Source organism: Puma concolor, chromosome E2 (genome assembly GCF_028749965.1).
Source record: "Puma concolor isolate L17-30 chromosome E2, mPumCon1.1.hap2, whole genome shotgun sequence".
Lineage (NCBI taxonomy): Eukaryota > Metazoa > Chordata > Mammalia > Carnivora > Felidae > Puma > Puma concolor.
Window position 1 is genome coordinate 51,441,777 of NC_141681.1, and position 24,170 is coordinate 51,465,946.

General features: G+C 61.5%; 1 protein-coding gene across 2 annotated transcripts in view; it reads left to right on the plus strand.

Moving 5' to 3' along the window:
* Positions 1-21,842, plus strand: part of PPP1R37 (protein phosphatase 1 regulatory subunit 37) — a 41,423-nt gene extending 19,581 nt beyond the window's left edge. The window contains exons 2-13 of one of the 2 annotated variants that reach the window (XM_086690075.1): positions 13,777-13,874; positions 15,661-15,706; positions 15,942-16,042; positions 16,716-16,835; positions 17,282-17,432; positions 17,527-17,682; positions 18,702-18,814; positions 19,629-19,770; positions 19,859-20,025; positions 20,161-20,893; positions 21,199-21,289; positions 21,415-21,842. In XM_086690075.1, coding sequence (XP_086546201.1) covers positions 13,777-13,874; positions 15,661-15,706; positions 15,942-16,042; positions 16,716-16,835; positions 17,282-17,432; positions 17,527-17,682; positions 18,702-18,814; positions 19,629-19,770; positions 19,859-20,025; positions 20,161-20,893; positions 21,199-21,281 — 1,910 coding nt within the window. In that variant the 3' untranslated portion in view covers positions 21,282-21,289; positions 21,415-21,842. Of the gene's footprint in view, positions 1-13,776; positions 13,875-15,660; positions 15,707-15,941; positions 16,043-16,715; positions 16,836-17,281; positions 17,433-17,526; positions 17,683-18,701; positions 18,815-19,628; positions 19,771-19,858; positions 20,026-20,160; positions 20,894-21,198; positions 21,290-21,390 lie in introns of both variants that reach the window. The other variant, XM_086690074.1, reaches the window with a different exon arrangement.
* Positions 21,843-24,170: the final 2,328 nt, after the last annotated feature.

Here is a 24,170-nt window from a genome sequence, read left to right on the forward strand (position 1 = left end):
CATGCCCCCAGGTGGCTGAGCACACAGATGCTTGGGCCTGTGCTCTGCTCTGTGGCAGATAGAGAGGATACAGCCCTCGCCCTTGACACTTTAGAGTCTTGTCACACTGCCCAACATCTGGCTCTGCTGACAGCGTGCAGGGCTGGGGCAGAGGTGCCTTGAGAAGTGTGAGGTCCGCCCGGCCCCTGGGAGTTAGAGAGTGGGCGTCGGTGTTCTCTTGAAGAGGTCTGTGCGAACCCTTACAAAAAGCGGACTGAGTAGGAGCCGTGCAGTCCCAGAGGGTGCTGGTGGGGCGCTAAGCGCCCACAGGACGCCGTAGCTCCTTCTGTCCTTCTCCTATCCCAGGAGGTAGGAAGAATCACTGTGCCATCGTACAGATGAAGGGGGGACCCTGAGAGGCACAGCCTAAGGCCGGCTCACCTGGCTAGTCCGAGGTAAGCCCGGAAGCCACCCTGGGGGCCTGGCTCCTTCAGCCCCTGCAGTAGCTAGCAGTCCTGCCTGGGGCACCGGGCAGAGGGCTTTCCCTCCGGCGCACTTGACTCTCCGTGGCAGAGCTGTGAGACAGGAAGCAGCATCTCCCCTTCACGGGTAGACTGAGGAATGGCGCTGCACCGCCCCCAGGGCCACAGCCACCCCTGAGTGGGAGGCAGTCAGCCCGGGCTGGGTTCCTTCACCTCCTCGCTCCCGAGCCTGCTTTCTCGGCCACTCTCTTGGTGCTCACTTGTCCCCAAGTCCTCACTTCAGCGCCCTCAGCAGCCCGGCCCTGGGTAAATATTTGCCTACGGGCCAGTGGGAGTGTGTGTAACCGGTATTTCTGAGCCGGGTGGCAGCGGACAGGTGGGGGCAGCTAGTTGGGAGCAAGTGCTCCGTGAGCCTCTGGCTGGAGCTGGTCACTTTGTTTGCCCTTTGTTCATCCAGCACCCACTCCGAGCTGTTGCCAGGGTGTCGGGCCCGGGCCCGGTGACGACCGGCTGCTGTTTACCAAGCAGCAGCCAACCCCCCGCCAGATGTTGTACACAAGCGTTCTCGGTGGCTGTTTCTAGAAGCCTCCGTGTGTGTGTGTCTTAGTCTCATTGGCTCCATTTTCTAGATGAGGAGACTCAACCTTGGGGAGATGAGGCCCTCTCCCGTGACAGTTGGGGTCTGTTCAAGTTGTCAGGGTCAGAATTCACTTGGAGCTGCATGAGGTAAATGAGGGCGTTCGTTGGGAGGACACGGGGTCCTCTGCCAGTTCCCAGGGGTCCTGAAAGCCAACAGGAACCAAGACTGGTACTAGCTGTCTGGGCCACATGCACTCCTGATTTGTTTCTCTTTCTGTCTGGTCGCGGGCCAAGCAAGCCTGGCCTTCCTGGTGGCTGGGGTCCGGGTACCTGCTCCAGGCGGTTCATACAGGCTTAGCAAAAGTCCACAGCCTTCCTGCCCAATGGGGCCTACGAGGGCCTGTCTTCTCCTTGTGGGGGTAGGGAAAACATGTCAGAGAAGGGGGCCCGGGCTCTGCAGACACCCCGGTACAGTCAGACCCCGAAGGCCATGCCCTCAACTACCAGGCTGTGCTGTTCTGTGGGGTGAGAAGGTGGATTCCGGTTATGAGGTGGAAAGTCACCCGTGTTCTCAGATACACACATGCCTTTGGGGGAGCCCCTTCTAGACGGGGGCTCGTGGAGGCCCCGGGACCCCCCACATACACACACACCCATCCCAGCAGAAAACCCTCGGTTAGTGGGGCAGCCTGGGGCACTCGGGTTCTGTGGGTGCCAGGAGCCTCCGCTCACCGTGGGATTCGATGTGTTTTCTTGCTGGTTCCGGCAGTCAGCCAGCCAGCATTGAGCTCTGTTCCCCGTCCTGTGCTGGGGACACCGCAGCGGCCAAGACAGACCTGGCCCTGCCTTAACAGGCTTGCTGTCCGGAAGGGGAGGGGAGAGAGAAGTTGGCCAAGCAGCCTGCACGGCCGTTGTGGACCAACAGAAGCAGGTGGAAGCCAGTGAGCCAAGGGCTGGGATAGAGAACACGGGAGTGAGGCTGGTGGGCGGGCACCTGGCCTCCGTGAGACTATTGAGTGTCACAGCTGTTTCACGGGGGCCCGGTCAGCCCCTACTCGCGCCTGATGAATTGGTCTTTGAAGGCAGGCCTGTCTGCATGGTCCTCCCTGCCTTAGCTGTGTGTCTTTGGCAGGTGCTCTCCCCTCCCTGAGCCTCAGTCTCCCCTTCTGGAAAGGGTGGGAGAGGCGTGTCTGCACCCGAAATGGTGGTTGTGATCAGAAAGGTGGTCAAACGTGTTAAAAAGCAAGGACTGTGGAGGCAGACTGTTGGTCTTGAATCTTACCTCTTTATTGGCTCTGTGACCATGGACAGGCTCGTTAGTTTTCCCCTGCCTCTGTTTCCCCACTTGAAAAATAGGGATGATCTACCTCAGCGTTGTTGAAAACAGTAAATGAAGTAACATATGTAAAATACTCAGCGTTAGATGTGGTTACTGATAATAACTTAGAATTAAAAGTTGCCTGACCGGGCGCCGGGGTGGCTCAGTCAAGCGTCTGACTTCGGCTCAGGTCATGATCTCACAGTTTGTGAGTTGGAGCCCCGTGTCGGGGTCTGTGCTGACAGCTCCGAGCCTGGAGTCTGTTCAGATTCTGTGTTTCCCTCTCTCTCTGCCCCTTCCCTGCTCGCTCGTGGGCTCTCTTGCTCTCTCTCTCAAAAATAAACATAAATTTTATTTTTAAATTTTTTTTTTTTTCAACGTTTATTTATTTTTGGGACAGAGAGAGACAGAGCATGAACGGGGGAGGGGCAGAGAGAGAGGGAGACACAGAATCGGAAACAGGCTCCAGGCTCTGAGCCATCAGCCCAGAGCCCGACGCGGGGCTCGAACTCCCGGACCGCGAGATCGTGACCTGGCTGAAGTCGGACGCTTAACCGACTGCGCCACCCAGGTGCCCCAAACATAAATTTTAAAAGAAAATTTGCCCATCATACAGCTGGGTCTTGGGTATTTAGCATGCCCTGTGCTACTGGGAGCCCAGGGATTGAGGCGTGACTTCCCCCTTCATCCACCATTGACCTTGTCAAGCTCCTGCTGTGTGTGAGGCTCTGTAGCCACCACCCCCCACCCCCCGGAGGTCCTGGCCTCCTCCCTCTGTCCCGAGAGACTTGGAAAGCCATAGGCATCCTCTCACCTCAGGTGTTTCTGTAACAGGATCTTCACTCAGTTGGGCCAAGTGGCTTGGAAGGTCGGGGGGGGGGGGGGGGGGGCGGGGCAAGCCCACGGCACCTGCCGTCTGTGCCCTTCAGCGGAGTGGGCAGGTCCTTCCGCGGCCCTGCAAAGGGCCCTGGGCCTTTCCTAGCTGGTTGTGCCATCCCAGCCTCTCCTGAAGGGCCTCCTGTCTGGCGACACAGTCAGGGTCTCCTCCCCTTGGTCCCGTGGGTCTCTGGGGAGAAGGGAAGGGAGACGTTGCTCGGCTCGAGCCATCACATTCGTTCATTCGCATTTACTGGAGACACTGCAGTGATGTCCCTGGACTCGAGGACATGTGTTGGTGGGAAGGGCCCCCTCTGCTGGGCCAGGTGTCGCTTCCTGAGCTGCACGCTTTCCAGCTGCACGCTCCCCTGGTGCCTCTGAGCTCCTGAAAGGCTGGTGGGGATGGAGGAAGCTTGAACAGTTGCTCACTGGGAAGACTTGCCCATGACCAGTGTTTCTTCGCTCTTCCTGAAGAGTCACAGACAGAGGTTTTCCCAAATAGGCAGAGCTGCTGGAAGTACCCGGCTAGCCCACCGCCCGCTGGCCGAGGCAGCTGCTCCCCTCCCCTGTGTCTGGGCCATGTCACCGCACCGCTCTGTGTCAGGCCTCCAGGCCCCCCAGCGGCTGGCCTCCAGAGCCCCCCGTAGTGTGCTAATCTCTGCCAGGTCCTGGGGACAGCTCACAGCCCTGCAGGGTAGAGGGTCTTCCCCCAGGGGTGGTGGCTGTGAAGCCCAGGGCATCAGGGGTTGTAACTGACATGGGTAAGAGGGCGTTTAACTTTTTATTTCGTCTGTGCGGGCAGCCGGGAAGCCTGGTGAGGGGGCCGGGTGCCTTCGTTCCCTGATTCCTGAGCTGCTTCACTTGCCACTCCATCTCTGTGTTAGTGTTGTGTTGTGTCAGGTTTTTGTAAGTAACCGCTACACCCAACATGGGGCTCGAACTCACAACTCCGAGATCAGGGGTCTCATGCTCCACCAGCTGAGCCAGCCAGGCCGCCCCCTGTGTCAGTTTGCTTGTTAACAGTGAGCAGAGTTTCATTTTTCTCTAGTTCGCAAGCACGCTATCTTGCGCCTTTCTTTCATTTAGTGTATCTTGGATGTTGTTCCTTGTTGGCCCAGAGCAAGCGTCCTCGTTCTCTATAGCCACAGCGGGTTCTGGTGCCTGAGCGGACTGGGCCTTTATCAGCTGCTCGCCTGTTGGTGGACAGTGAGTGCTGTGGGTTCCCGCTCTGCGACTGCAGACGCCGCCGCAGCGAATGGGCCGACAGGCACGTAACTTTGCTTCTCCGCGGGTGGAATGGCTGACTGAAGGGCGTCCGCGTTCGGATTTTGGAATTCTGACGGGTATTGCCGGATTGCCTTTGGAAGGGCTTGTTCCGCCTGGCACATTCACCAGCCGCTTGAGGGCGCTCCCGCTTCCTGGGGTCCCCAGCACTTGCCGTCTAGCGTGTGGCTGCTGGCCTGCCTGATAAGTGAATGTGCGTGATAAGTGGATTTCTGCTTTGGGGAGCAGGCTGGAAGAGGCCCCCTGCGAGGCTGGCAGAGTAGATAAGCGCCCACGGCGAAGGGCGCCCCGCTCGAGGAGCCAGCCCAGTGGTCAGGAAGGCGGAGGCGGAGAACAGCAGTTGAGGGTCAGACCCTGCCTCTCCTCTTCCAGCCAGAAGAGTGTCCTCGGGCAAGTCACTTCCCACCTCCAGACCTCTTCTGGAAAGCTTCCCAGGGCTGTTTGGAGGCATCAGCGAGATCAGGCTTGGAGATCAGTCTGGGAGTAGTTGCAGAATGATGGCTCCACAAAGCACCAGAGAGGCCCCTCGGACTGTGTGCCCAGGGAGGTGTGGGTAGGGGCTTGGAGGTGGGAACGAGGAAGATCTGTCTGCACGTGGGCAGCGTAATGTACCTGGCTTTGCGGGGACGGGGACTGCAGAGGTGGTGGGGCCTCAGGCGCACAGGGCCCCTCAGAAAGCCTTGGGGGTGCTCTCTACCTCTTCCCTGTGTCAGGCTCTAGGCGGCCTGGTGTCGCCCTGCCGCTGTCCTGCCCCCTGCCCCACCTGAGGGCAGCCCAGGCCATAGGAAGGTTGTGTGTGGCATTTCAGGAGCGCGGGAAGGACTGGATGCCTGGTCAAGATGCTTGGAGGGCATTCGCCCTGGTCAGCTCTGGGCTAAGCATGCCCGTCCGTGACCTCCCTGCAGGTACGTCCTCCCTGCCTGCCTGCGGGGCGCCCAAGAGAGAAGGACCCTTTCCCAAGTTCATCCAGCTCAGCTGGCCTGCGTGGAAGCGGGGACTCAGACTCCAGAGACCCACTCTTCTCCCCACCTCTGTTCGTTTGTTCCATCAACAAATGTTTATTGAGCACCTACTGTGTGCGCAGTGCATACCCTTCTGGGGATACTTGACTGAACAGAAGCAGTGAAATCCTTCCCCTCATTGCATGTAATTAAGCAGACAGATTATAAAGCTTTGTCGTGAAAAGTACCACACAGAGAATGACGCAGGATGTAGGGATGGACAAAGGGGACTGTTTGTGTAGGGTGATCGGGGAAGGCCTCTGACGAGGTGACGTTGGAGCAGAGATTTGCAGGTGGGGAGGGAGAGAACCACCGAGGCAGGAGGTGGAAGAGCACTCTGGGCAGAGGGGCGGCAGGTACAGAGGCCCTGAGGCCTTGTGAATAGATGGCTCTGTCGCGGACAAGGATTGAGTGGGGACCTTGACCACTGGGCCACTTCTGCTCTCCTGCCTCTTCTGTGTGTGGGCTTTGCCACCCACGTCTCTAGGATGATACCCCTGTCCCATGCTCCGTGACTGAGACCCTCCATGGGTGCCCCACCCCCCCCCAGCGTCTTTGCCAAACCCCCTCTTCTCGCACCCCCCTGGGCCCTCCTGATCGTGTGGCTTACTGCCCACGTGCATTGTGCAGTCCCCATGCCTGTACCTGTTCACAACATTCCCTCTGGCCAGGTTGCCTTTCTCTCTGCCGTCTCTCTTCAAGTCCTTCTCTGTGAGACTTTTCTATGTGTTCTCTTCCAGCAGATCCCAGTCTGCCCATCCTCCCTGCTTCCATGTTCCCTCCCTATCCTGTGCGGCTGTTCTGTGATTGCTTCCTGCTTTGTCTCCCTCACCGTACAGGGAGGCTCTGGGACAGGGCCAGTGGGGATTGGTGGCTGCTTATTGGGGGGACTTGTGGGGAGGGGAGAAGGCCGGCCCAGGGGTCGGGAGCACACCGGGCTGGTCCCCCACCGATATGTCTCAGGCTCAGCCACTGCAGCCACTCAGGTCTCAGCAGGCACCGTGAGGAGCCCCAGAGGTGCCACTGAGGGACAAGACTGGCTCTGTAGATCCAAGAAACTCTAAAGAGAAAGATGAATCCCTCCGGCAGCCTCCCTGCCCGATGTTAGAGAAGGCTGCATTTCTGGGCCCTCACACCCATCAGTCCAGCCTGAAGCTGAGGGCCTGAGGACCTCAGGACCTCAAGGTAGGACAGGGACCGTCCTGTCCCGGCTTTGACCCTCCCTCTGCTCTTCCCTGCTTCATGACCTCAGGAGAGCATTCAGCGTTACGGGAGGTTTCCTTCTCTGCGTGGTGGGTAGTGGGCCAGAGATGTCCCCTCTGCGGGATTGTGACGAGGACGAACGGTTCTGTGCACGTTGTCTGGCGGAGCACCTGGTGGGGAAGCAGGTGAACTAAAGAGTTCCTGCTGTTCTGTGCAAGGAGTGCTCTGTCACAAGGTGGGTACTTGCTGGCAGGGCCTGCGCCCCGGCGTCCCGGCACCCCTCTCCTCCCTTCGGGCTTCCTGGTCCGGGAGGCCCTCGCCCCAGCCTCCACAATAGTGTCTCCCGCCGGGACAGGTGGGCCCCTCCTGCTCAGAGCCCCTGTCCGCTTTGAGGCCTAGCACAGCGGCCAGGTGTGAGCCCCTTCATCTGTCTGTCACCCCCTCATGTGCCTGGCCCCCATGCAGGGCAGTGCTGGGGACACAGCCTGGACCCCCCCTGCCCCTCCCCTGTCTTCCCAGGACTCCCAGTCTGGTGGGTGGGAGATAGGCCTGTGTCCAGACGGTGACAACTCAAAATGGGCGGGGCTGAGATGTCGTGGGTGTGGCTGGAGCACGGAGCCCAGGGAGAAAGAAGGGGCCTCTGAGAGCTGGCTCCCTTCTGACTGCCTCATCTTAGCTCGGTCTGGAACGTTCACAGAGCCCTCTTAGGGCACGGCCGCCTCCACCAACAAGAACCCCTGGAGGGCAGGGACCGGGTCGGAGTCGCCCCTTTCTCCCCGTGCAGCACCGAGCTTGGCATGTGGCAGGCCTCAGAAGGTGTTCACCGGGCGAACGGCCAAAGGCCACCTAACTTGGAATCGTCCCGGATTAGAAGCCGAACTCCGAGGGGCTGAAGCAGAAAGGGAGAACTTGTTGGCTTATGGACCCGAGGGGTCCTCCTGAATAGGCTTCAGGCCCGGCTGGGTCCAGGGTCTCAAATGTCTGAGCTCACCTTTCCTCTGAGTCGCCTCAGGAGGCCCTCTCCTCCTGGTGGATGCCAGGATGGCCGCCAGCAGCTCCAGAAATGAGAGGTAACCTCAGCCCCACCCCTGCAGAGGAGAGCCCTTCCTTCTGGACAGTTCCAGCTTAGTCCCTGTGACTGGCTGTGGCTGGTTCTGTAAGGGTCTGCCTCAGCCAATCCCTGCGACAGCGGCTAGGGACAGGCCACTGTCCACTCTTGGAACCTTTGGGGAGGACAGTGGAGAGTGGAGGTAATGTGGTTGGTCCCACTGGGATCCTGGGACGGCACCAGGAGCTCCCATCACTGCCCTGTGCCCGGCCTGGGGGCTCCTGTCTCATGCAGGGGGCCGAGCCCTCGCTGCCCCCCACCTCCCTCCCATGCGCCGCCTCCTGGTGTCCTGGATCTTGCCATGCCTGCTCTCACTGTGTCACACCCACCCCTCCCAGGGGCCGCTGCCCACTGCTCTGTTCATATCTGCCTTGTCCCCTTCCCTCTCCCCCCGACACTGTGGCTTCCTGGTTTTTGACTCCCACTTGGATGACTGTGTCTTCTCTCTCCCACCAGCTCCAGGCTGGCAGGGATGGCCTGAGTCATTGCCGCCCCCTGGTGCTCAGCCTCTCCTTGCATCTCGTGGGTGCCTTCGCAAGTATGTGCAGACAAGAGCGAGGGACCAGACAGATGTCTCTCTGCCTGTCACCTGATGCCTGGGTCGGGTTTCTCTCCCTCCCTTTGTGAGGGCTGTAGCAGCTGGGAGGGGGGAGGCAGGCTCCGCGGGCCCCACAGCCTCTTCCTGGGAGACTGGCACCAGCTGCCCGGGCGTGCCGCAGAGCCTCACCCCTGCGGGAGACCCCGCCTGCCAGCTGCCACACGGCAGCCTCCCTCCCCAGAGCTGACGCCTTGTCCCACCCCGCGCCCAGGGGTCCCCCACAGCCTGCCTCTGCCCCCTGGTACCTTCCTCCTCAGGCCAAAGTAGTAGAAGCAGCCATGCTCTGGTTTCAGACCAGTGCAGATCTGGACATGTGTTCCAGTCCTGACAGTCCTGGCCCCGGGCCCTTGCACAGACGACGTGCGCTCCCTGGGCCGGCCTCCCCTTAGTAGGAAATGGGGTCGTAACTGTGCCAGCCTCGCGTCTCCAAGCTGGCTGAGTGAACCTGTGCCTAGAAAGTGCCCAGCGTCGCGCCTCACACACAGTGACTTCCCAGGACCTGGAAGTGGCGGCCACCACCTTCCGCGTCCTCTTTGTCCAGTCGCGTCTCCTGCTCAGTCACCTCTGGCTCTGTGCGGCCTCTTAGCGAGTGCCCTCACGTTCCTCATCTCCCGAGACCCTGCCGATGCCCCTTCCAGAGAGGCGAAGGGGTGGCCACACTCGTTTGCCGCAGCCTCACCAGGACAAAGGACTTAGCTTGGGGTTTCTTACAACCTCTGGATATGCCTTTCCTGGCACGCATGCACACTCTCTTCCTCGTTCGTCACCGTCCCCTCCTCTGACGACCCCTTGAACTCCAGCTGCTGCTTGAGTGGGACTTCCAGGGCATTGGACTTGGGAGTTGAGTGAAAACATCTGAGCCCTGACCTGAGACACACACAGACACGCGTGCGCACACCTGTCCCCCTTCCTCCCTCCTACATACATGTGTGCGCCCAGCCTCACCAACCATTCCATAAGGGACAGGTGCCTGTATGCCTTTCCTGGGTCCCTTCTTTCCAGTGGGGGCGACACGACAGTGATGGCTGGTGTTTAATGTGCACCCGTGAGTTGGCCAAGCCCTGGTCTGAGGGATGAACTTGTACTCACTCAATCACTTGTACTCACTCAATCAATGTACCTGAGATGTTAGTCACCCTCCTCCCATTTTACGGGTAAGGCGATTGAGGCACAGAGGTTAAATTGCTTTGCTCAGAGGCAGAGTTAGTTAGTTTGTTTTTTGAAGCTTATTTATTTTGAGAGAGAGAGAAAGAGAATGCCAAGGAGGCTCCACACTGTCAACATGGAGCCCGAGGCAAGGCTCAGACTCAGGCACCGTGAGATCATGACCTGAGCTGAAATCAAGAGTCAGCTAGATGTTCATCAGACTGAGCCACCCAGAAACCCCTCGAAGTCACAAGAGTTTTAAATTAGGAGTCGGGATCCAACCCCAGGCACTGTGGCTCCAGAGCCTGTGTTGTGTTTTGTTTTGTTTTTTTAATGTTTATTTATTCTTTATTTTTTTTAATGTTTTTATTTATTTTTGAGAGAGAGAGACAGAGTACGAGTGGGACAGGGGCAGAGAGAGAGGGAGACACAGAAGCTGAAACAGGCTCCAGGCTCTGAGCTGTCAGCACAGAACCCGATGCGGGGCTTGAACTCACGAACCGTGAGATCATGACCTGAGCAGAAGTCAGACGCTCAACCGACTGAGCCACCCTGGTGGCCTCAAGGCCTGTTTCTTTTTTTTTTTTTTTTTTTAATTTTTTTTAACATTTATTTTTGAGACAGCGAGAGAGATCACGAGTCAGGGAGGGGCAGAGAGAGAGGGGGGACACAGAATTGGAAGCAGGCTCACAGATGGCGGGATCGTGACCTGAGAGCCCAAGTCGGCCGTCTAACCTGCCGAGCCACCCAGGCGTCCCCCGCAGCCTGTGTTCTTAACCGCTTTGCGGGACCCGGTGTCTCAGGTGGAGACTCGGGAGCCCTACCCAGGAGTGCCAGGAGGGAGGCAGCGAGGAGTCTTGCCCTGGTCCCTCAGACAGCAGTTGTGCCTTCACCGCTCTGCGGCCCTGCTCCCCGTCCCCTGGGCCCAGCGCCTCGGGGCGTCTGCGGCCTCTGGGGAGGCCTCCAGGGCCCTGCGGGGTGACTGCTGAGCCCGCTGACTCGCGCCCGCCCCCCGTTCGTGCCGTGGCGATGCCCATGCGGTTCCTTAAGGTTGTGGAAGTCTTGGGGCGGATGACCCGAGGCTGGAGGCCCCGTGCGGGGTCTGGGAAGCTTTGTCTCTCTCCGTCTGAGGACGCCGGGCCTCCGCAGACGTGTTCTCCCCTTGGCTGTTTGGCCACAGCGTCACAGATGAGCCGGTGTGTGTGTGGAGGGGCCAGTCCGGTTCCGCTGGCTTCTGAAGTGCTCGGGGCGGCGCCAGGCCCAGCGGGAAGAAGTGCTGTGTAAATGCTGCATGCTACTTCTCCGGACCCCTGTACTGCCGCTTCCTTACCAGTTTTTTTTAAATTGGTTCTTTTTTTTTTTTTTTTTATTTGAATACGTTTCATCTCATCATCCGCAAGCAATTCGCAGTAGTTTCTTTTTCTTAACACGCGCCTGAAGCCCCCACATGTAAGGTCGCTCCCGAGCCTGCCGGTGCCGTGCCAGGCCTCGGGGCGTGCCGCTGGCGATGTTGGGGTAACCGAGGTGGGGCAGGGGTGCCCTCAGACTGCTGTGGACTGACCAAATCCCCGCGCTCTTGTGCCTTTAGTGTCTTTCCCCTGGGCCGTCTCCCCCCCCCCCCAACAAAGTGTGTCCCAGCATCAGAGAATGACAAGCTGCAGTTGTCGTTCTTACCAGCAGAGGGCGCCCGGTCATTCTGGGCCCTGGGGGTTCTCCCACTTCTCCGAGTCGGTCCAGCCCTGCCTCCCGCTCTGTTTCCCCTTCTGTAAGTGAGTGGGCGGATGCGACCTCTCTGAGCCCTGGCTGTGACCTTGTGTGAGGCCGTGCTGCATGTATACCCCATGGACCCCTGGCTGAAGGGGTGACCAGACGGCAGCTGTGGCTGGTGTGGAGGGGGCCGGGTTCGAGACCCCGGGCTTCAAGCTTCTCAGGGGGCTCCTCGCAACACAGATCGACCCAGCGGGCAGGGCTGGGGGGGTGGGGGGTGTGGAGCTAGAAGGGGAGGAGCCTGGCCCAGCCTGGACGGTCAGGAAGGGCTTCCTGGAGGAAGGGATGTCAGAACTGAACACCTCAAGGACTGATGGCAGCTTGAGAGGTTGCTTAGGAGGCTTATTTCCTGTAGGCTGTCTGGGGCCCTGAGAGCTGCTACTGATGGCCCCACGTGTGCTCAGGCCCTCATCCCCGTCTGATGTGCCCAGGCCAACCCAGCCTTGGCGTAGGGGCCTTTCTTGAAGCAAGCTTGTCCAGGGGAGCACTTTTTGCCCTGTGGCTGCCTGGTTAAAGCCCGCGCACCACTTTTCAGAATGGTGATTGAAAAAAACAAAAATTTTTTTTTAAGTAAGCCCTACACCCAACATGGGGCTTGAACTCACAACCCTGAGATCAGGAGTCGCGTGCTCCACCGTCTGAGCCAACCAGGCACTGGAGCGATGACTCTTAAAGGCGAAAAATAAAGTCGGGTTACAAAGGATACCAATTAAAATACAGTCAGCTGGAGATTTTTTAAACTTGTAATCCAGTATTTCTGTTCTTCCTCCCGGGCACATAAAATAACAGGAGGTAGTGAGGAGACGTCACAGTCTGCAGGGGCTCTTGCGTGACCTGGAAGCACCTGTCGTTGCAGTTGATGACACAGTCACAGGGCTGCTAAATGCTTCTCTCTCTCTCTGTCTCTCTGTTGCCCAAGTTAATAAGAAGGAGAGGCTCCATCTCATTTCAGTTCACTTAGTGAAAGTAGAGATGTCCCTTTTTCTCCCTCAAGTTTGTGGACCCCTGGGGGCCCAGTGGACCCAGCTTGGTGGGACTCCCCGAGGCAGCGGCTCAAGTCCCGAGGGCTGCCTTCCCTGGCAGGGCCAGCTCCTGCCCCCACCTCCTCTCTCCCCCCTCCCCCTGCCCCTGCCCCTGCCCCTGCCCCGGGGGCCACCAGGCTCACGCCCTCACCAGGTCTGCGGGAAGGTGATGCGCCGGGGAGGCTGCTGGCCGCCTGTGGTGGCCTGTGGTGAGGGCTCAGCGGGGACCTGCGTCAGTTTCTTCCAGCGCCCCACCCCCACCCAGCACAGCGGAGAGAATGGGGTTCCGGAGCCAAGTGTAGGACTCTGTCCTGCATCGACTTCTCGGCCTGACTCTGTCCCTCCCCTGCTCGGAGCCTCCTGTTCCCTGGCTGCCCCGGGGCAGAATCCAGTGTGTCATAGAAACTGAAAAGAACACAAATGTCTCATCCAGTGAATGGACGAACAGACTGTGTAACGCGTGTGCAGCACGGTAAAGGGGCAAAACTCAAAGTCTTTTATGCTCCACGAAAGAGGCTAGCCGCAAAAGGCCACGTACTGTTTATCTCCATTATTAGTGCGATATCCAGAGAAGGCAAAGCCGTGCAGACCGAGAGGCCAGCCTTGCCTGGGGTGTGGTGGCTGGCCCCGGGCTTCCCCAGGACTGTGCCGGGCCGCTGTTGGGTTTGGGCTACATCCCTTCATTCTGTGAGCCACTGCTGTTACCCTGGACACAGGGCCGTGCCCGGTCTGCTCTGACTGCTGCTGTGTCTCTGGGACGAGGCCCAGCACTAAGTAGCCGTTGGGGAACGTTTTGCTGTTGAGGGTGTTTCAGGAGTGGGGAGTCTGGGAGGCCACGCGCATCACAGTTAAGAGCGGAGTTCAGTCCCTGGCTCCACCACTTACCAGCTGTGCGACCTTGGGCAAGGTGCTTCACCTCTCTGGGCTCAGCTTTCTCATAGCACCAAAGGACAGATTCATTCTCTTATCCACACAAAAAAAAAACAAAAAAAAACAACCCACAAACTGAACACCTGCTCTGGGCCCTGGCCCTAGGCTGGGCAGCGTGGGGACAAGGTGGTGACAAAGATAGACCCGGCCCTGCCCTTTCGGGGCTCCCCATCTAGTGGGGGAGACGAATGACAAGCAGAGAAATTTTGTGCTACCAGCTGCGTGATGTTTGTGTGAAGCTGCTCGAGGAGCCGTGGGGAGACTGGGAGGGAAGGCGAGGCCCGTTCGGCTGCACCTCGGGGCAGCGGCGGCAGCGAGGGCCCTTGAACGGGAGACAGAACCCCGTGGGTCGTGGGGAGGGGCATTTGGTTGTGGAGGCTTGGCGTGGGGGGAAGGGAGCGCTAGCAGAGGCCCGGGGCTGGGAGGGGGTGGAGGGGGCCCGGGGTGTGGGGAGTCACAGGCCTGGGTCCTCTGTGCCCACAGCCCAGAACGTGACCGTGGACGAGGTCGTTGGCGCCTACAGGCAGGCCTGCCAGAAGCTGAACTGCAGACAGATCCCGAAGCTCCTCCGGCAGCTCCAGGTGCCCGGTGGGGGAGGCGGGGGGGGGGGGGGGGGGGGGGGGGAGCAAGCGGGAGGAGGCGGGGGGAGGCGGGGGGAGCAGGTGGGGGGAGGGGGGGGGAGCAGGGCCCCTCTGCCTGCCCCGCGCAGGAGACGGTGCACAAAGCACTGCCCAGCCTGGCCGCCCAGCCCAGGGCCCGTGTGAGCGCATCCTTGAAAATCCTCTGTTCGGTTGTGAAAGCAGTCAGGCTCGTCATGAATATTTAAACAGTATGGAACTATATAAAGTGAGAATTCGGGGCGCCCGGGTGGCTCAGTGGGTTAAGTGTCCGACTGCAGCTCAGGTCACGATGTCACGGTTCGTGAGTTCGAGCCCCGCGTCGGGCTCTGTGCGACAGCTCGGAGCCTGGAGGCTGCTTCAGAGTCCGCGTCTCCCTCTCTCTCTGCCCCTCCCCCACGCGCACGTGCATTCTCTCTCTCAAAAATAAACATTTAAAGATAATAATAATAAAAAAGAGAAAAATAAGAATTTCAAATATCTATCACTCCCCAAAGAAATTCTCTTCCCCAGGGGAAACGTGCACATTTATTCTTTATATTCTCTGTTCAATATATACCTTGTCTGATTTTTTTTTTTAAGTTTATTTAGTTTGAGAAAGAGCACAAGTTGGGAGGGGCAGAGAGAGAGGGGGACAAAGAGAACCCCAAGCAGGTCCCGCACTGTCAGCCCAGAGCCTGATGCCAGGCTCGACCCCACAAACCGTGAGATCGTGACCCAGGCTGAAACCAAGAGCCGAACGCCCAGCCGACTGAGCCACCCACCGGCCCGTGTCTGACTTTTTTTGTAATTAAAATATTATAGGCACAAACAAAATCCACCTTTCACTTCTTAGTCAAGTCTCATTTCCGAGGAGTCCCACTGTTGATAGCTTGGGGGCTTTGTCCTCTGGCCTTTGCTGTGCTGCGTTTGTAAGAGGGCAATTCACTATCCAGAGTTACACAGACACAAGGGTACCTTCCGCTTTTATGTGAACGGGGCACTCCTGTGCCTGTGGCGTGTTCCCCCTGTAGCCGTGTGCCACAAGGTGCCTGTCCTCTCTCTGGATGGGTCATTCCAGAATGTTGCAAGGTTGCTTGTTTCCAGGGTTGTTGTTCCCTTAGCATTACTGTGAGCAGTCACTCTTGCCATCCAGCTAGGGACTTCCTGCTCACTGGGTTTAAGGGTTTCTGGGAGAATTCCAGAAGGGCTTGTCGGCAGCTCCAGGGAGAGACAGTCACTCTGCGTGGTGGCCAAAAGTGTGGGTCCTGGAGCCCACCATCTGGTTCCGACCAAGCCTGTCCCTCACTAGCAAGTAACTTTAGGCAAGGCTGGCCCCGAGCCTTTTGTCTGCGCATGGCTTTGTCACAGCACCCGCCCCACGGGTTAATGTGTGTGGAGCCCCGAGAACAGAACGTGACCCCCAGCAGGCCCACACCTGACCGCTTGCTGTGTGGGGCCTGGGGCCTGGCCTTCACCCCAGGCCTGTCAGCCTTCCCTGCCTCAGCACCTGCTTCACAGCCTTTGTGCTGGCTGCTCCTTCTGCCTGGGATGCTCGCCCCAGAGATGCCCAGCTGGGGCGGAGGGACTGTGCCCCGGCTGCCTGGCCCGGGCCCTGTGGGTGCAGAACTGCCCCTCTTCTCTGAGGCCCTGCGCGCGGCCCCCACCTCAGAAATGGAGCCAGATCAGAGCCCCGCCCGCCCCGCTGTCAGGGTCCAGCCTGGCTCCTGAGGGTGTCTTCCTGTCTTCACCATCCGCTCTGTTCTCCCAGGAGTTCACAGATCTCGGGCACCGCATCGACTGTCTGGACCTGAAAGGTGCGTGTCTGGACAGAGGCCGGGACCCTTGGGGGGCGGGTCTGGGCTGGCAGGTCCTGCGGGAAGAGGAGGTTAGCCGGGGCAGGGGCAGGCGCCCCCCCTGACGTGAGGCAGGCGCAATAAGCCTCCCCTGGCCTGGAGCCCGCGTTTCCGGCCCCCACCCCCCCGGGGCACGCGAGTGCACACATACACACACAGGTGCACTAGACGTGCCCGGCCCTCTGTCTCGTCCCAGGCGAGAAACTCGACTACAAGACCTGTGAGGCCCTGGAAGAGGTCTTCAAGAGGCTACAGTTCAAGGTCGTGGACCTGGAGCAGACAAACCTGGACGAAGATGTGAGCAGCCCCTGCCACCGCCTCACCTGTTCCCTGAGCCCTCTGGCCCCTCTGAGGTTTGGGGGGAGGGGGCGCTGCAGCAAAAGAGCCTCCTTGGACAACAGCTGGGCAGGGCCTCTTAAAGGACAAGATGGGGACACAGCCAGTGTGACCAGAGCGGGTGTGAGGAATATTGGGGCTCTGGGGTGGGGTGTCAGAGACCCACCCCAAAGGCAGGGGACTTGACGCAAGGGAGGGACTTGGGGAGCTGGGCCTTAGTGGGGGCAGCCGTGTGACCACCGGAAACCTTTTCAGGAACCCCTGCTGGGGCTAACGGCACCTGTAGGGGAGAGTTTAAGAAACCTTCAGAAAGCAGCCTCCCCACTTAGGCCTAGGTGTCCTCGCCTCCCCAGACTTGGAGGCCACTGGGAGACCCGGTGGATGGACTCCTGGAGAACTGAGACCCAGGAACACCAGGGCCTGTCCTGGTCTCGCGCCAGATCTGCCCGACTTCGGGGGTGGTGGCGAGTAAGAGAAAGACGGAGTCCGGCAGGAGCGGGCGGGTTGGTTCCCGGAACCCGGAGGTGCCCGGGCAGCGTCAGGGCTCTCCCCTTCCCTTAGTCGCGTGGCCCCCACCTCCTAGCCTCCCGGGCCTGCCTCCACCTGAGCCTAAACGCCATTGCGTGTGCCACAGGGCGCCTCGGCCCTCTTCGACATGATCGAATACTACGAGTCGGCCACCCACCTCAACATCTCCTTCAACAAGCACATCGGCACCCGGGGCTGGCAGGCCGCAGCCCACATGATGCGCAAGGTGGGTGCCCCTCGCCTGTACCCGGGGTGGAAGGGGCTCGGGCACGGGGGGATCCAGCGCTTTCCCGGGGCACCCGTCCCTTGGGACCTGGCTTCCCGAGCCCTCGGGGCATGGGCCGTCGGTGGGGCGCCGGTGCCCAGCTTCCAGGCTAGTGGGAAAGCGGTGCCAAGGGCGCCCTGCCCCTTTTCCTCCCTTCACGCATCTTTCCCCCGTCCTGCGCTTGCCCGCGACATACCCCTTGGAAGTGGCTGTGGTTGCCACCCCCTTCCCTCGTGCGGGGCGTCTGCCGCGGGGGAGCCTGGGGGCCCCTCCTGGCTCACCCGCGGGGCTCCAGGCCGGGCCTTGCCTCACGGGGCCCTGGTGCCCACCCGGCCGGGGGGCGGGAGATGCCACGGGGGCAGGGAGGGCCCGGCCGGCCCGTCGCAGCCCCACCCCTGCCCCACCAGACCAGCTGCCTGCAGTACCTGGATGCCCGAAACACGCCCCTGCTGGACCACTCGGCACCGTTCGTGGCCCGCGCCCTGCGCATCCGCAGCAGCCTCGCGGTGCTGCACCTGGAGAACGCCAGCCTGTCGGGGCGACCGCTGATGCTGCTCGGTGAGCTCGGGGGCCGGGGGCGCCGGGCAGTGACGGGCCGCCCGCCGGGCACCGGGGCTTGGCCGGTCACGGCACTCTGCCCGTGCTCCCCCAGCCACAGCGCTGAAGATGAACGTGAATCTGAGGGAGCTGTACTTGGCCGACAACAAGCTCAATGGCCTGCAAGACTCGGCCCAGCTGGGCAACCTCCTCAAGTTCAACTGCTCCCTGCAGATCCTGGACCTCCGTAACAACCACGTGCTGGACTCAGGTGTGTGAGAGGTCTGCCCACCCCACCCCAGCCACCGAGCACCCGCCGTGTGCCCAGCCAGGTGCCCCCGCGGTGCTGGAGACACAGCGGTGGCCAGGACGATCCCAGCTCTGCCCTCCTGGGGCTGCCGGTCCAAGAGGGAACATCCCCAGGCAGTGACCGCTCAGACTGGGCAGGGCTGGGCTGTGGGAGCCCAGGGAGGGCGTCCTGGAGGAGGGGACAGCTCAGCGGAGACCTGCAGGATGACGCGAGGTATTGAACAGATAATTAAAATAATTACCACCTGGAAAAAGTACCCTGAAGGAAACAAGGTTGTTGGGACAAGGGGCCAACCAGACGCTATTTAAGATCATGTGGGGAGGGGGCCTCTGGGCGGCCACGTGGAGAGAGACTGGAACCGGCCATTTTAAAGACCTAGAAAAAGAATCCAGGCAGGGGAACACCAAGTGCGAGAGGCCCCGAGGTGGGAAAGAGGCTAGATGGTGGATGTCTGGGGGGAGACGAGGCCACGGTGAGCTGGGGGGTCAAAGGGGAGGAGGAGGAAGTGGTTACTGAGAGGAACTCCGTTTCATCCTCTTTACCGTTGAGCGGGGTCCCCTGGCCTCGGTGGGAGGAGAGGGCTGGGGGAATGGCAGAGGGCGTCGAGGCCGGGCCCGGACGCCACGGTTACTGAGCAGCTGGCACGTGCCGGGCCTGCTGCCTGTGGGCTCACAGCCGTGAGACAGAGGTGTCTGCCCTTGGGAGAGACACCGCCAAGACAGATGAACAGATTACCGAGTCTGTCGGACGGTGAGATGTGCTCTGGAGAAAAACAGAGCAGCAGTGGTGGGCTGGCGGTGGACTGGTGCGAGGGCGACACTCGAGCAGGGTCCTGAAGCGGACAGGGCGCCGTCCTGTGCTGGGCCTGAGCCTGTGGGGGGGCGGGGGGGGGGTTCCACGCTCTCACTGGTCGGCGGCTCTGGTGCCCCCGGGAGAGGCACTTAGACCACAGGCGGGACTCGCCCACGGGTCTCCTCCAGGTCTGGCCTACATCTGCGAGGGTCTCAAGGAGCAGAAGAAGGGGCTGGAGACCCTGGTGCTGTGGAACAACCAGCTCACGCACACGGGCATGGCCTTCCTGGGCATGACGCTGGTGAGTGGGACCCGGGAGAGGGGAGGGCGCCCACGTGTCCGCCACCACCTCTCAGCGCCGCCGTCTTCCCCGATCCGGCTTCTCCCGCAGTTCAGGAAGCCTTGCAGCAGCCCTTTCCGTGCTGTTTGAGCTCTCCTTCGGCTCCCACGGCCTCTTTGTCCCGAGGAAAGTAGCCTTGCTCTGGCTTCCCTTGTCTCTTGGCGCCCAGCACGGTAGCCTAGCACAGTGTCTCGCACAAGGTGAACATGTTATGCATGGAAGTTACTATTTCTGGAAGCCTTCAGTACGTTTTAAATCTTTTAAAATAAATACATGGGGGGCGCCTGGCTGGCTCAGTCAGTTGAGCAACTGACTTCGGCTCAGGTCATGATCCCGTGGTTTGTGAGTTCAGGCCCCGCGTCGGGCTCTGTGCTGACAGCTCGGAGGCCGGAGCCCGCTTCGGATTCTGCGTCTCCCTCTCTCTCTGCCCCTCCCCTGCTCGCGCTCTCTGTTTCTCAAAAATAAACATCCAAAAAAGTTTTTTAAATAAACACGTGGTATGTAAAACAAGCCCACAGGATACAAAGACTCCCGTCCAAGTTAAGAATCACCAACGGCCAGGTCTGTGCCCTGAGCCCTTGGGTCCCAGCAGGGAGTGGGCCCGGGGCTGGGGGCGGACAGGGCGGCTGGCGCTGTGGCCACTTCTAAGTATGCGAAGGACCTGGCCTGAAGCAGGATTGTCCGGGCGACGCTGCCAGAGAGGGAGCACTCGGTGTGCCTCTTTCCTGACCGGCCTTCGGGGCCTCGCCTCACCGTCACGCCCCGCCCCTTGCAGCCGCACACACAGAGCCTGGAGACGCTGAACCTGGGCCACAACCCCATCGGGAACGAGGGCGTGCGGAACCTCAAGAACGGCCTCATCAGCAACCGCAGCGTGCTGCGCCTGGGCCTGACCGCCACCAAGCTCACGTGCGAGGGTAGGGCGCGGGGCCGGGCCAGGGGAGCGGTGCCCGCGGGCTTGGCGGGCGGCTAGCCCGTGGCCAGCCCCTGCGGTCCCCCTCCCAGGCGCGGTGGCGGTGGCAGAGTTCATCGCCGAGAGCCCCCGCCTCCTGAGACTGGACCTTCGGGAGAACGAGATCAAGACGGGCGGGCTCATGGCACTGTCGTTGGCCCTCAAGGTGAACCGCTCACTGCTGCGCCTGGACCTTGACCGTGAGCCCAAGAAGGAGGCGGTGAGCTGAGTGGGCCCTCCCCTGAGGCCTCTGGCGGGCAGGCAGGGCAGGGCGGGCCGGCCCGGGGCCACCGCAGGGTTCCCCCGCCCCGGGGACAGGCCGGCCAGAGCCCTAGCCGGGCCGCTCCGCCCGCAGGTGAAGAGCTTCATCGAGACGCAGAAGGCGCTGCTCGCCGAGATCCAGAACGGCTGCAAGCAGAACTTCATGCTGGCTCGGGAGCAGGAGGAGAAGGAGCAGCGGCTGCAGCTGTCGGCCTCCATGCCCGAGATCACGGTCACCGAGCCCCAGCCCGACGAGGAGCCCGGGGACGAGCCCGCCGCCAAGGCCCAGGAGAACGGGGCCCCGGACCCTGCCGCCGGGCCGGACTCGGACTCGGACTCAGACTCTGAGGAGGAGGATGGGGAGAGGGCCGAGGCCCCCTGCCCCGCCCTGGTGCCCCCCTCGGACTCCCTGGGCCCTGGGGACAGGAGCCCCCCAGGCAGCCCCTCCTCCCCCACCGAGCAGCGCATTTCTGTGTCCAGCCCGGGCCGGGGCCACAAAGTATTTGTGGTGACCCGGGTGGAGAGTCCACCCGAGAGGGCAGAGCCCCCTGTGCCTCCCACCCCTCCCGCCTCCCCTGCCCCCCCCGCCCCTCCTCATCCTCCCTCCCCTCCCGCCTCAGCCTCCCCTCCCGCCTCACCTGCCCTGCCACCAGCCGAGGCCGTCAGCACTCAGGACCCGGGGGTGTCGGAGCCTCAGTCGCAGCTGGAGCCGCCTCAGTCAGGGCCACCACTGCCCAACGGCCTAAAGCCCGAGTTTGCCCTCGCACTGCCCCCGGAGCCGCCCCCGGGGCCCGAGGCCAAGGCGGGCAGCTGTGGCCTGGAACACGGTGAGTGCCGCTCTGGGGCGGGGTGCCCAAGGGCCCTGGGTGCTGTGTGTGACCCCAGGCAGGCACCTGCCTCTCGGAAGGCTTCGGTTTTCTCTTCTTTAAAATGGCCCGTGCAGGGGTAGGAAAGAGTAGGACTTGACCCTTGGCCTCCACCTTTCTTCCCTCGGATCCGGGGCAGCTCTCCCTGGGAGGGAGCAAGGCCAGATCTGTACCCGAGACCCGTGCTGCCCTGGGGGTCAGACTGGAACCCCCGTCCCCGCCTGCCTGACAGGAGGTCGCCTGCCCTTTGTCGCCTCCCCTTGCAGAGCTGAGCTGCTCCAAGAACGAGAAGGAGCTCGAGGAGCTGCTTCTGGAAGCCAGTCAGGACTCTGGGCAGGAGACACTGTGACACTTTAGGTGAGGCAGGGGCCCCAGAGGGCTGGGGGGGGGTGGGGCTGGGGGGCTGGCAGTAGAGCCCCTGGCTCTGACGGGCCCTCCCCCAATCTCTCCTCCCCAAGTTCCTTTTCCCCCCCTCCCATCAGTCTTCGATGAGCTGAGGCCAGAGCCATGAGAATCTGCTCACCTTCACCCCCAGCCTCCCTGAGGCCCAGGCCGCCGGGGGTGTGGGGGGCCTTGCTGGGGGCCCCCGCCCCGCACAAAAACACTACACGGAGTGCAGGAGCTGCAGGGGGTGCCCTCCCCGCCCTGACTTAAGCACTTGTATCTCTGTGTCCGGCATTCGAAGGCTCTGGGCTGGGGGGATGGGAGGAGAAGGTCTCCGAGGACATCGGCCACCAGGCCGGACGCCTTTTCAAGAGGGCCTGTTCGGCCCGGCTTGCCCTGTGGCGGGCAGGAGTCCCGGGTGGTGGAGGGGTGGCCCCCCGGTGGCCCCGGGCACAGGATCGGGCGGAGGGGCGGTGAGTGGCGGTGGTGGAGATGCGGAGAGCAGCCCCAGGTGGGGTGCGGGCCGGGGCTGGGGGTGGGGGGTGGGGGAGCTGGGAGCAGAGAATCAGAGCTTTCTTTTTCTTAAGTGCAATAAATCTATCAGGGAGCTGGGGCGGGGAGCAGCCAGGGTTCTGGAGACCCTGCTGTCCAGGCCCCTTGAGGCTGCGCCCTGAGAGGCACTACAACCCCCGGGGGCGGTGTGGGTGTGGGGTACGGGTGGGCAGAGGGTGGGGGAGGGGCTCTTCCTGTCGGTGCAACTCTGTTCACACCTTTTCTAATAAACCAGAGCTGGGTTCACCACACTCGCCTGCTCTCTGCTGGTGCTGATCGTGGGCGCCCCCTGCGGGAGTTGTGGGCACAGGGAGCGGGGCGGGCAGGGCTCGCTCGTCTATGGGGTTCGTGCTGTGGTCCCCCAGAGGAAAACTGGGAGGCTGGACAGACAAAAGCCACATTTCCCGCAACATTCCCTGCCTTGGTGCACCCCCCTGCCGACTCCCCCCCCCCCCCCCCTCCTGTATCTTCTTCCCACCTGCCAATCCCGTGTCTCCAGAGGGAGACAACCCCACAGCATCTTCCGGCTTCAGGCCTAGGCTCTCAGGGTGTGGTGGAGACGAGCCGTCCACAGCTCAGGGAGCATGGGCACCGGCTGGCCCCCGGCGGCCCCAGACGCTCCGAGAGTGCATGGCCCTTCAGACTTCCGGGCGCCAGAACCAGGAGAATACACTTCTGTTCTAAGCCACCCGGGTCCCGGGACTCTGTTGGAACAGCCCGGGGCCACTAACAGACCGGCCGCGCGGGGGTCCTGGTTTCCACCTGGATCCTGGATCCAGTCCTGGATCACCAGGGTGGATCCCCTTGGCTAAGTGTTTTCCCTTGGCCTTCGGCCGCCCAGGCGTCGCTGGGGCTTGTGAAGACCCAGCGAGTCCAGATGCTGTGGCCAGACGTCCGTGCCGGTACACAGGGTTTGTTTTCGCGCATGTGAAAGTTCAGGTAGCAGGTGGCCGTTCCCCACAAAGTGACCTGTGGCCCCAGGTCTCGCTGGCTCTGCCTCTGCTTAGGCCTCGGGGAGCCCCTGCACCCGGCGGGCGGATGGGGGAGGAGAGTGGAGAGGGCAGACCTGCTTCTTCACTCGTTGGCGCGACGGGAAAGGGACACACGTCGCTTACGTTCCTTTCCGTCCATGGGAACCAGCCCCGAGGGCTCACCTGGGTGCGGGGTCCCAGCGGCAAAGCTGCACGGACCATGGCAAGGCCGGTGGCCCGTCACCGTCCCGGCTATGCCCAGCTGCCCTGCGACACCCACCTGTCCCCCCGCTTAGCTTTGTTGGACTCAGGCTTTGTCAGTGTCTAAGAGACACGGGCCACAGATGGCACTACGTGACGGGGGCCGCGGCTTCCACCCCCCCCTCCCCCCCCCGCCAGTCTCCGAGTTTGTTCCCTCTCGAGCGGGCCCTGCTCCTGCTGCTCATCTGTTCCCACCTCAACTGGAGGTGGCGAGAAGCGGAAGGCGGAGCCAGATCGGCCGAAGGGAGGCAAAGGGGAGGGACTCACCGGCTCCAATCCCACGCCTGCGGACAGTGAACTAATGGCATCTCAGGGTCCCACGTGTCTCCGTGGGGGCTTCACTCTCCGGCAGGCAAGCCCCCCCCCCCCCCCCCCCGCTGCCGGAGAACATCTCGCAGGTGTGGGTTTATTCCAAGCTTAGCCCTGCCGGGACTGGAAGGCAGCGCCTCAGTCAGTCACATGCCGGCTTCCTGCCCCGCGTCCACTCGGAAGCAGTCGTTGGCCGGTGGAGTCGGGGTGCTGTGCCCAAGCCTTGGAGCTGAGCAGTGCGAGGTCAGTACCCCCACCAGGCCGCACGGCCTGAGGGTGGGTGCCTTCGAAGAGTTCTCGGCTCCCTCTGGGCCTGTCCCCTCAGCCCTTAGGGCCTTGGCTCAGAGGTCACACCCTTGAGCTCTGGTCACACGGGACAGGTTAAGTGCTGGTCCCCCCTCCCCAGCTGGACTGGATCAGGCACGCCGTGGGCCTGAGTGGGTGGCTACTTGGACCAGCGAGGACGTAGAAGGTGTCTGAGGAGTGCCACCTGCCTCCTCGCTGTATCACACGGGTGGGAGGGGAAAGTGTGAGCCGAAGTAGCTAAGAAACACCACCGCCCCCACCGCGGCCCGGCTCTGGCTCCGACTCTGTATGTCCCACAGGTGCCCGTCTCTGCGCCTCAACTTCCCAGTCCCCAAGGGGCTCATCAGGTGGCCCTGGATGGCCCGTGGGCAGGTGCTCCCTGGACAGTTACTTATTCCAGGGTGCAGCGCTGCCCGCCCCAGCTGGCGGAAGTGCCGGGGAACCCTAATTAATCC